Source organism: Apis dorsata, unplaced genomic scaffold (genome assembly GCF_000469605.1).
Source record: "Apis dorsata unplaced genomic scaffold, Apis dorsata 1.3 scaffold_1135, whole genome shotgun sequence".
Taxonomy (NCBI): Eukaryota; Metazoa; Arthropoda; class Insecta; order Hymenoptera; family Apidae; genus Apis; species Apis dorsata.
This window is the reverse complement of record NW_006264233.1, coordinates 22,889-36,517: the sequence shown is the minus strand read 5'-3', so window position 1 is coordinate 36,517 and position 13,629 is coordinate 22,889. Positions and strand designations below refer to the sequence as shown.

General features: G+C 25.8%; 1 protein-coding gene across 1 annotated transcript in view; it reads left to right on the top strand.

Annotated features, from left to right (window-relative positions):
• The window catches only part of LOC102676619 (laminin subunit alpha), a 46,139-nt gene that overhangs the window by 28,233 nt on the left and 4,277 nt on the right, over positions 1–13,629 (top strand). Inside the window, exons 12-14 of the mRNA XM_006624813.2 lie at positions 1,292–1,967; positions 4,315–7,316; positions 12,515–13,052. Of these exons, the coding sequence (XP_006624876.1) occupies positions 1,292–1,967; positions 4,315–7,316; positions 12,515–13,052 (4,216 nt within the window). The remainder of the gene's footprint in view (positions 1–1,291; positions 1,968–4,314; positions 7,317–12,514; positions 13,053–13,629) is intronic.

The window sequence follows — 13,629 nt, the reverse complement described above, 5'->3', positions numbered from 1 at the left end:
TATATATATATATATGTATTATATTAGGGTATCCTATAAGTTTCTTTCTTTTTCTTTGATATGAAATGAATACACGATATTTGTTGCGATATTTTATTGCGTTATATATGAATTGCGTTCTGCTCTATCACCTTCTTCCATCTGTCAAGAAATCTCATTTTTTCCAAAATTGGAGTTTATTTGCAAAATATTTCTCAAGATGCGTTTTTATTTCGCTTATGGATTTAAATCGTTTATCATGGAGAGAATTTTTTAATAATAGGAACAAGTAATAGTCCGATAGAGCAAGATTTGGGAAATACAGAAGATATATAGAACATCCCAATCAAACTGTAATAGTTTTTTTCTTACAGTCAAAGTGCAACATGCGGTTTTGCATTGTCGTGATGGCCTCATCGATTTGCCAATTTTGGTCGTTTTTCTGCTATGACGTATTTTAATTTATCAAGCTGATCGCAATATTTGTAAAAATTAATGGTTTTACCTTGAGAAAGAAGCTCATGTGGAATATACCTTTCTAATCCCACCAAATGGATAAAAGAACTTTCTTCGAGTGAAATCTTCGCGACAATTGAAGGTTTATTGTCCTTAAATCAAGTACATTTTCGATGCACATTTTGATATAAAATCCAAATCTTGTTTCCAGTGACAAACTTCTTTAAAAAAAGATCTCTTTCATGTCGCTAGAGAAGGAAATCGTACGTAGAGACGCGGTTCATAAAGTCAGTCCGTCAATAGCTGTGGAATTCAAACTTCACATCAATCGACATATCCCATCCTGATCAGGTGATTATGTACTGTTGTCTTGGGAATGTTAATAGCATTCACTATCTTGCGCACATTATATTGCGGATTTTCAGCAAATAGCTGAACAAACCTTGATAAAGTCCATATTCGTCATTGTTGGGCAGCCGTTGTGGTCTTCATCTTTCAAGTCAAAATTGCCAGCTCTAAATCTCTTAAACCAATTGCAGATGGTCATAATAGCACCACTCCCGTAAACAGTATAAAATTCGTCTATAGTATCATTTTTACTATCATCTTTTTTAAAGCAATAAAGCATAACATGCCCCAAATACTTCCTTTGGCTATTCATATTACCAACGAAATTACTTTAAAAGAGTTCTGAGATGACTGAAACCGATGCCATAAATGGTTAATAGATAAAGCTGCATGTTCATATAAAAATAATCAATTAAAGTCAATCCTAGTGTGATGCGAAAGAAATTTATGAAACATCCTAATAGATAAAATTCACATTAGAAATATATATGTAACTTTTTTATTACAGGATTGCAAAGATGGTACAACGGGTGATCATTGTGAATTCTGCGAACAAGGTTATTACGGAAATGCTACCGGAGGAACTCCCACTGATTGTCTCATTTGCGCTTGTCCTTTGCCTGTTCCATCCAATAATTTCGCCACTGGCTGCCAAGTGAATGAAGAAGGAAACAAAATAAGCTGTGACTGCCTTCCTGGCTATTATGGCGCTCGCTGTGAATCCTGCGCTTCCGGTTACTATGGAAATCCTGAAACTTATGGCGAATATTGTAAACCCTGCGAATGTTCCGGCAATATCGATACCAATCAAATCGGCTCTTGTGATTCCAGAACAGGAGAGTGTTTACGTTGCTTAAACAACACTTATGGCGAAGCTTGTAATCTTTGCGCACCAGGATTTTTCGGTGACGCTATCGAGAGGAAAGATTGTCGCAACTGTCTGTGCAAAGAATGTGGAATGGAACATTGTGACAGTTATACGGGCCAATGCTTCTGTCGCGTGAACGTGATTGGAGAACAATGCGATCGTTGCGCGGATAATTACTATGGTTATGATACGTGCGACGGTTGTAAAGCGTGTGACTGTGGCATCGCTTCGGAAAGTAGTCAGTGTGATGACATGATTGGCCAGTGCTTGTGCAAACCTGGTGTCACTGGACGCAGATGTGATCAATGTATTGCAGGTAGAAATTTTTATTTCACGATTAAATTTCGTTTTAGACAAAACAAAATTTTATATTTATTTTTGTGTGCTTCTGATTGTATTTGATGAGTAGAATCCAAAAATGTAAATTTTAATATCAGAAAATCATTATATATCTTTAAAAAAGAATAGGATGATATCTTTGATTCATTCAGTCAAGTGATTCCGAACTGATTTATGATTTCTTGTCTTCGCGGACTTATCATTCGTTTTCGGATTTCTCACTTTGTGAACAACTTTAAATAAAAAAGAAGGAATAGCGAGTTGCTTATTTTGAGCCAAATTACAAGATTTGTAATCTAATATCGATCTGTATTTATATTAACTTTTTCGCATTAAAGGAATAGAATTGATAAAACTAGAGAGATATTTCATATCCAAGATGATTGAAAAAATAAACATTTAATTGATAATATATCTAAAGATTTCAAATAGAAACTAAAAAATTATGTAATTCTATTAATAAGTCAGTGTAGATAATTTATTCCTTGCCATCATTACAATTTAAGAAAAATAGTATCCATTTTTTATTGAAATGTTCATGAGATTAAATCTGAATGCTTATTAACAGACAATTTTTCCAAATTCAAAAAAAAAAAAAAACAAGAAAAAGAAAAAAAAACAAGTATGAATTAAGAAATAAAGAATTAGTATCAAATTTTATTTAACAGTTTATCTTTCTCAACTCATTTCGAGATTCTATTTTCAAGAATTATAAAAATTCAATAGCATTAAATAATCGCTATTAAACTTCGTTTCACGTATTGATTCATTTCGTTAAATATAACTATATATGCCAAATATCAATATGACATTAAAGTAAATGATAAAATATGCAAGTTTGAATATACCCATAATTTTATATGGTATAAAAATTTTCTGACATTAGAATTTTAAATTTTTAAATTTTACTTGTTAAATATTATCAGAAGATAAAATAATTAATTAAAAAAACAAAATAATTTTTGTATTAAAAATAAACTTTAAATGAGTTTTTATAACAAATAATATTCATTTATATATGTATATATATAATTATATTATTTTCTCGTATTAAAATTTGCGGGACGTATGTATATATATACATTAACATATTCATGTTTTATTTTATATGTACATTTATATATAAAAAAAAATATCCGAATAAAAAACTAAGAATGAAAAATATATCAAAATAATGCAATTGAAATTCGCTTAAATGTTAGTTCAAGATTTGAATGTAGAATCGATTTTTAACTGATGACTCGGAATTGTTGAAATATTGTGATTGTTGAAATTGATATGTATGCTATCTATATATAATTATTGTTTAGAATAAAAATAATAATGAAATTTTATTATAAAAAGAACAGAATTATATTGTTTGTCATTGTTAAATATTCGGATATTTTTTAAAGAATATATTAATATAATTATAAGATCTTTGGAAGTCAAAATAAATGTAAAAATTACTTAAGACTTAATTATTAAGTTATATAATTTATATTTGAGTTCGATAAAGCGAAATGAAGATAGATATAATAGTGTAAAGAAGATAAAATCGTCTTTTTTATTTTGTTTTATTTAAAAAATGCAAATTTAAATATAAAACTTAATAATAAACTTATAACTTAAAAATAAACTTCAATCGACATTTTTATATAAATTTTTATATTTATTTTTTGATTTTTAGAAATTTTGCAAAGATTTAATATAAATATATTAACACTCTATATATATATAATAACACGAAATAAAATATAAATATTCATAATTCACGAATCTATATTTCGATATTTATTATATTACTTTATATTAAAAATTATATAGACAGATTAAAACATAGATATATTATTTATAATAATCTTATAAGTCGGTCTTAAGAAAATCTTAAATCCTAAATCTTAAATCTTTGATTGAATAAAGATTAGATCAAACAAGGCAAGCTACGAAAAATCATTATAAGCCTCTATAATTGCAATTGTTTGATTGATCAACGAAATTATTTCAAAATAAAAATTCAAAAAGAATTTTAAAATATGAACATATACATTGATGATTTAGAATTAATAAAAATAACATAAAATAACTAAAATAACTAAAAATTACGCCTTTTACAAACTTGAAAAACTACTTCTTTTTTTAATGATTAAATTTCAAAATTTTGTTTATGATTGATTATAAATACATAATTATAATTATAAATACATTATAAATTTATAATTTGTTTATAATTTAGGATTTCAGATTTATGATCTATGATTACGATCTATTATAGATCGTATGTACTTATATGTATACACGCGTATCTTTAATATTATATTTAAAAATATGATATTTAATTTCAGGTTATTGGAATTACGGAGCAGATGGGTGTACATCTTGTGAATGTAATATTGGATATTCTGTTGGGGTATCATGTAATACTACTACTGGTCAATGTAGTTGCTTGCCAGGAGTTATTGGAGAAAAGTGTGATCACTGTCCGTACAGAAATGTGTTAATTCCAGGTCAAGGTTGCTTTGCTTGTGACTCTTGCACTGGAAACTTACTAGATGTCACGGATGAACTATCAAATATGTTAAATCCTATTTTTAAAGAGTTTAACAATGTGGCCGAGAGTTACTTCACCAATCAGAGATTGAAATTTATTAATGATTCGGTGAATGATCTATATCCCAAGGTGAAACTTTTAGATCCCAATAGAGTGAACTTTTTGCCTTTGCAACAAGAAGTTAGTAAATTAGAGTTAGAAGTTTCGAATCAGAAACGCGAGATTGATTATACTGCAGAAGACAGTGTAAGATGGAAACTCGCCGCAGAAAATACTTTGGAGAATATGAATTTGCTAGAAGAAGATGTGATCAAAGAAATAAATTTAGTTAAATCGACTGTTTCTGAAGTAGAATCTTTAGCTTTGAATATTGAATTGGGTACTGGTGCTAAGGTAGATAGCGCTTTGAAAGAAGCAACAGACATTCTGAAAAGAATCAAAGAAGTATCATTCGTCAATTTTCGAGATCGTGCAACAGATCAAGCTCAGGAATCTAATATTCTTCTGTCAGAAATGCTCGATTACAATATACCAGTCAATAATTTATCATTTATCGCTGATAATCTTAGTAACAAAATCAGAAACGTGACTGATAAACTGGACGATCTTCTCGAAATTATTTGGAAAGCTCAAGAGTTGGCTAGCACGGTCGACAGATTGAATCAAGAGAACAGAATTGCAGCTGAGACTGGAAATTTCGATGTTGTGAAAAATTCTACTGCGGAGGCTGCGGAAGATTTAATGTCTGGAGAAGAATTAAATAGAAATGCGAGCCAATATCTCGACGAAGCGAATTACAACATAGATATATTGAAAAATAATATAATAGATGATTCTACAGATACATTAAATAAAACAATTGCAGAAAACGATCAATTATTAATAGGATTGGTAATTCCAGTTCGAGACGCACAGGACCATGCTGAATATCTTTATAATCGATCTTTAGATTTGGATAATCTTCTGACCGACACAAGAAATACGAATGCCGTGAAAGCTGTTTCAGCTTACAGAAATATAGGAACAGCTATTGAAGCTGCTCGTAAAGCTGCAATAGATGCTCATGACGCAGCAATAAACGCTACGGAATTATCAAATGGTATCGAGCAAATGATGTCGGAATCGCGAGAGGCAGTTTTAAATCTGCTGAAATCGGCCAATGATACTTTGTCGAAAACAATGATGAAGCCTGAGAACAATTTAAATAATGCCAAAATAGACGCAGCTTTAATCTCGGAACAAAATAAACGCAACAGAGAAATGTTAGACAACATTGAAAAGATCCTTAGTAATATTCAAACTTCTTCTTCGACAGTAGCTCAAGACGCTATGAATCAAATCATAGAGGTAGAGAAGAATATCAAACTTTCCGAAGGGGACACAAAGGGTATCGTTAATCAAATTCCAGAAGATTTGAAGAAAACGAAACAGTTGTCGAAAAACATCTCGGAATCCATTCGTGACGTATCTCAGGCAAAAAAGCAACTAGACATTGTTGACAAATATCTTCCAGATATTGCAAAATTATTAAATAATTTGGACAATAATCAAAAAATGATAGAGACTAATGGAACCGATTTGCAGAGCAAGATTGAAACATTAAAGAACAAAATTGCGAATGCGAGAGAACTTGCAGATCGTTACAAACTTGGTCTTACTTTTTATAGAAATACTACCTTAGAATTGAAGAATCCAGAAAATTTACCTCTATTGACTACTTCTACCAAGATATCTTTGTACTTCAGAACGAATACGACCAACGGTTTTCTCCTTTATCTAGGAAACGAGGAAAATGTTAAACTACCTCGCTCGAAAACCCATGATTTCATGGCATTGTTGATCGAAAGTGGTTATCCAGTACTTATAATTGATTTAGGATCTGGATCTGAGAAAATCATTAATAACAAATTCGTATCGGATAATATATGGCGTCAGATAATCGTCGAGAGGACTGGTAAGAATGTAAAATTAATTATTCGCGAGGATATTGGAGAAGGCAAAGAGCAACTATACGAAAAAACACATGTATTGCATGGTTCATACTCAATATTTAACGTGGATCAAGAATACTCGAAGCTATTCGTAGGTGGTTATCCATCGTCTTTCAATATGCAGAACGCTGTGACTGCGACCTCGTTCGAGGGTGAAATGGAAGAGCTTGTGATAGGAGAAGACACGCCGGTATCCTTCTGGAATTTCATCGATGGAGAGAATAACGATAAACCAGCGGTAGAAAGAGATAAATTAATCAACTTCCAACCGAGTACTGGTTACAGATTCGACAAACATGGATACGCCATTTTGAGAAAGAAAGATTTCCAAATTTCGCCGGACACTAAGAAATTTAGCATTAGATTGAACTTTAAAACATTTGCGGAAGATGGCTTGATTTACTTGATGGGTAAAGGCAAACAGTTTCTGTCCTTGGAAATGAGGGATGGTCACGTCCTTTATCAATACGATCTTGGTGAAGGAGAAACTAGTTTGCAGTCAGTGAATAAATATAATGATGGAAATTGGCACAATTTGCAAGCTTTAAGATACGAGAAGTCGGGTGTTCTGAAAGTGGATGGTGCAAATGTAGTTAAGAGTAAGGCAAAAGGAAATGGAAGAAACTTGATATCCTCAGATAATATTTATTTCGGAGGATATCCACCGAATGCTAAACATCCTTACAAACCTGTTACCAATGAAGGTTTCGAAGGTTGTATCGATGAAGTATTTATTTTCGATACCATAATTGATTTGACTCGCAACATTCAAGCATTTGGCGTAATTCCTGGCTGTCCAATACGGGTAATATAACATTTTTTTATAAAATAAATATGCTCGTTGTATATTGATTTATCAATCTTTTGAAAACTTACGAAAATAATAGTAATCATTGAAATGAAAGTATTTATTGTTTTTGAATTTTAAATATCTTATCAAGAACAGTGTCCTAAGTAATTCTGCATATAAAGAATAAATTAAAAAACTAAAATTGAAAGATAAAATATATTCAAAACTGTTGATTATATCGAAAAAAAGTTTAGACAAAAATTAAATGGTTTCAAAGGTATTGATATAATTTGTTTTTTTTTAAATGGATGTATAAAAAATGTATAAAGTTTATTTTTTAAATGAAATCGCAGTATTTTTAATGAATGATTCGATTATATTTTATATTGAAAAGTCATTACTTTGAAAGATATTTTAATTTTATAAAATTTTACATGAAAATATAGTATATGTATATGAAAGACAAGGATCATTCGATTTGTACTTTCTTTGTCTTTTGTCAGAGAAATTTTGTATAAAGTTTTATGAAATTTACGTTTAAATATCTTCTTTTAAACTAATAATTTTTCGACATAGGATTAATAAAGAATAACGAATTGCATCAATTGATCTATTAAATAATATAAATATATAAAATAAATAATATAAAAGATATATAATTTCATTTAAAAGAGAAAATTTGATCTTGTCTATTTACAAAAAAATGAATTATTTTGAATTCTTCTACAAATTATTTAACTTTTATTTGAAAATTTTTTCAATATAATTAACAGTTTCGAAGTTATTTCAACTTTCAGATGATTCATTTTATATAATCATTCGATTTTCAAATATAAAAATACGCAAAAACATTTCTAATATTACATGTCATATTTTTAAAATTTGGAATAGATTTAGATTAAATTTAGAATAGATTTAGATAGATTTAAATTTAGATTGTATTTGAATTATTTTATTAGATTTCGGAATAAATTTATCTTAGATATGTATTAGATTTTAATTAGAAATGAATTATTTTGTTTAATCTATTCTAGTAATTGAATAAATTTAATTGATTTTAATTTAAATCTATTGAATTGAAATCTAATTGAAATGAAAATTCGATATCGATTTAGACTTACTTCTTTTATATTTTTATATTTTATTATATTTTGCATTATAAGATTATCTTAAGTTTTATAAATATAACTTGCCTAAAACTTAATTAATTTCATTTTTTAATATTATGTTTAAAACATTTTCAAATATGATAACGATATAATATAAAGTTTAATATGAATCGCAATCTATTATTTATTTTTTTAAATTTAAGTCAAATATCAATTCAAATTAGTAATCAAAATCGTTATATATTAAATATATATTTATTATTATTCAGAAGACAGATATATAATTTGAAACATAATACTTTTGTTTTTATAATTTATTTTTTCGTTTTATATTTTGTATATTGTATAGAGTTACATTTCAACAAAAACGTTATAAAGACTCATTTCATTTGTTTTTTTGTTTTTTATCATTAAGAAAATTTTTTTTTTTACTTCATAACTTCTTAACATTTAATTAATAACATTATTTATTTTTAACAAGTAAAAATAACATAAATAACTAAGAATAGTTAATAAATTAGAAAATTTTTGTTTAAATCTACATCTTATATTTTTCATACTCTTAAAGTTGCACTCTTAGCGTTCTTTTTTTGTAAAAATACAATTGATACGAAAATATTTACTAAGAGAATTTAATAATGTAATGGATTTTTCCTAAACTTAAAGATTTCTAATGTGTGTTTAATTAATTTTGTGTGTTTAATTTTGTGTGTTTAATTTAATGTGTGTCTAAATTTGCATTTCTTACAAAGAGGATTTTTGAAAAATTTACGACACAACTCGACACAAGTAATTAGCTACTAAGATTATAGACAAGAAACATTCGCGTAAAAATATATTACATATATTAAATTTTTTAAAATGGTTTTTTTGAAAATAATTTTGGCATTTTCTGCATCTTATAAATTTAGTTTATTTTGCAATAAAAAATTTTTATTTTATTTATTATATTATAAATATTTATTTTATTAATGTATTAACTATTACATTATGTATTTTTTTTAAGAATTTGATTTACAATTAAGCTTAAATTAAGCTTAAATTAAGTTTGAATTGTTAAAGTTAAAATTGTTAAATTTAAAAGAGAGAGATAATTTAGATTTATTTATCGTATCATTTGAATACGAAATTCTTAAGGAATAGATCTACAACAATATTTAATATTTAATTTTAATTAACTTCTTGGTCAATTAATCAAATTCATTAATTTAATTATTATAATTTAATTATTATTTAATCTCCGCGAAGTGGATAAATAGAAGATGGATAAAAAGAAATAATATATATATTATATCTAATCAAAATCTAATTTAAATTTAATTCAAATTTATTCTAAATTTTATTCACAGACACTTATAAATATGATATATGAAATAGAAAATATTTTTGCATTATATTATATATTGATTTTGTATTATATATCGAAAGCTGAATGATCGTTGAAATATATAAGAAAAAGTTGTTCAAAATGATAACCTTGATAATATATTTCAAGAGGATTAAGATCAGAGAAATAGTCTTTAATTTTAAATAATTGATTCCATTTTAATTATTAGGACAACGAATTAAAGAATGAATAATAGCTCAATTAAGAATTTATGCCTCAAAGATTATAATTCGAATTGCTATAAATTCATGGCTTTTGAGATGTTATATTGAATCTTACTTATGTACATAAATGCGTCTATGACAGTATATGCATCAGGATGACTATTATTTATTTATTATTTCTATAAACACATCATAATTAAATAACAAATAAATAACACTTAAATAAGTAAACTGATACTACCATATTTATCATGTTTCATGAAAAAATAATATACATGGTGATCGCTAAATGATACAATTGAAAAAAGCGTAATTCTATATAAAAAAAATCGAAAATATATAATAAAATTTTTTCATATGATCCTTTGTTTTCAATTTAAATTTGTCGACTTTAAATTTGTCGAATACATGTGTATATATACTTGATTATAATCTAATACATTTGATCATAATTTACTTTTAATTTACATTCGATTCAATTATTAATTTATTATACTTGATAATTAAAAATACATAATAAAACAGAATATTAATATATATAAATTTTATTATTTATAAATTATTATAAAAATTGTTGAAAATGTTGGCCATTCGAATATACAATTTTGATTTAACTAAATTTTTATGGATATTTTCTAGCTATTCTGCTGTTTTAAATGATTGGATGTGATTCTTTTCTTTAATTAATTAAAATTTGTAATAAATAACTGATTTAATGTGAATCTATTTAAATTTGATCCATAAATAAAAGTTAATTGATATGAAATCAGGAGAATATGATGCCTAAGCTCCATGATAACCAATTCGACCTTCAAAGAAGTCATATCATTTAAATGTAAAATTTATCATAATAGTTAATATTCTATTTTATTATATTATTATTATATTTAATTATCCAATACAATAAACATAAATCTGAATTTAGAAAAAGTAAGCCATATCGAGATATATTAAATTAAGAAATAATTACATGTACTTGACAAATATTTAAACTCGATTTTCTTGAAAGCAAAGCATACAAAAAGATTTTATTTTCGATATATTGTTTTTTTATATAAAATCATGCCCTTTTTGAGGAATTTTCCATTGTATCATCATTATTCTATATAAAACCGGACAATTGAAGTTACAATAATAAAAGAATAACAAATATAAAAATATGAAAGTGATATAATTATAATTTACAAAAATTATTTTATATTTTATATTTTATATATAATTATTTCTAAATTCTCAAGATAGATATATTAATTATATTAGTTATATAAATTATATTAATTATAATATTAAGCTATCATTTATTAATTTTAATATCAGCTATTATAAACATATTATGATATATGACACTTAAAATGTATAACTATTGATGAACTAACGTTACACTAAATGATGAATTAATATTATACTTAGTATATATCCATAGAGAGCTTAAGCATTCCGCAAATGTGCGAAATGCTAAAATAAAATATAAAATAATGGATAATTCAAATTATAATGTCTAATGGTAGCGATATTAACCATATATACAATATTGTTACTGTAATTTCATCACTCAAAATTTTATTTTATTTTCACATTCCATAAATCCAACACATCCGTGGAATCCAATATCTGTATAGAAAAATATTGGAAATTTGATGATATTAGTTCATCTATTATTTTAGATGTCTATCATTATGATGTATTTATAAAACTAAAGCATACTAAAGCAAATACTATCATGATATATATGTGTAGATGAAATAGTAATAGGTACAATTTTTACTAATATATTTGAAAAGTATAATTCTGTAGTCTGAACCAGAATAATTATAATCTTTGAAACATAAGTTTTCAATCAAATTATTATGTTTTCTAACTCATTGTTTCAATAATTATAATGCCAATTATCTTAATTAGATTAGAAGCATTATTTAAATATAAAGAGATTCAATTTTTTTATTTTTAATTTAAAAAACTATAATATATATATAGAACTTCATTAATTAGATGGATAATTTCATTTAATAAATTTGCTAATTATTTCCACTATTTTTGATTTTTTATTTAAATAAATGAAATTCAAATTTAGATAACTGAATTCAATCATATATTTAGCTTATTTTTTGAATTATGTAGTATATTAGTCTATTATTATTATATTATATTTGTTTTCATTCGTTATATTATTATATTATATTTTTTTTCATTCGTAGCAAACATATATATAATTAGAATGATACTTGGCATTAATTAATAGGAATTTAGCTAGAATTCACTTAATCGATTAAAATTTCGTTCTAATAAATAGAGCTTTATTGTAGATAATATAAATTAAAAATTTAAAATAAAAATTATTAAATAAATAATGTTAATATTTTATCTATCAGAATCTTATATAAAGATTGTATCAATAAACTTTTCGATGCTTGATTGCCGTATTTTCGATTGAGACATATCAATCATAAGCAATAGATAAAATATTAATTAATATAAATAAAATTACATATAATAATATAAATAAAAATTTTAATAATTTAATTTTATTTTATTTTTTTTTTTTGTTTAATCTAGTTTGCAAGTTTGGTGTCTTTCGAAGAGAATGCACCCGGCTATGTAAGATGGCATAATATTTCCGTGCCAAATGTTCTTCAAGTGAACTTGAAATTTAAGACTTTAGCGAATGATGGCTTAATTTTTTATGTAACTGATCATGAGAAAGGTGTAGTTAGCTATTTATCTCTAATCGATGGTGTACTCGTCTTCAACAGTCAGGGTGAAGAATTACGAACGAGTTTCGCAAGCATTAAATTCAATGATAATGAGTGGCATGTAGTCACAGCTACGCATTCATACGACTCTTTGAAACTTGATATCGATGACACTAAGAATTTCAGTTCTGACATAGAACCGCCTGTATTACAAATACCTTACGGTAGTTTATATATCGGTGGTTTACCGGCTGTTTTCGGTATTCCTGAAACTGGAGCTATGACTCCATTTGTCGGTTGTATCGGAGATGCAACATTGAACGGTGTTATTATCAATTTCGCGAATACGACGGAGAGACCTCATGCTCTTCTTGGAAAGTGCAAGTTAGGAGATCCATCGAGTAAGTAATTAACATTTTAATAAATAGTTATAACATATTTATTCATTATAAACTCGAAATTGATCGTGAGAATATACATAATTATTATAGAAATATGAAATTATATTATAGAATATGAAATTGATTATATGATTATAAATGAAATATATTATAGAAATATGAAATTCCAATTTTATTTCATTTTTGCTGATAATGATGAATGTAGATATGACAATTGTAAATGTATATAACAGTTGGTGTCTTTATTATAATAATATGCATTTAGTGATATTTATTCTTTGATATTTTTTGATATTAATTTAAATGAATTTTGATCTGATATCAGTATATGCTAAAAATACAAAAAAAATGGATCTTTTCAATATGTATATATAAAAATATATAACTATTTAATTCATTTTCAAAAATATTATTATCCATTTGGTGCTTTGACAAAATGTTTTTAATATTGTTATATATGTATATATATAATAATATATATAACAATAATGTTTTTTACTATTTTATAAAAATTTCGATATCTATTTATAATAACTTTCATTTTTAAAAGTAATATTAAATTTTTTTGCAGAATCTT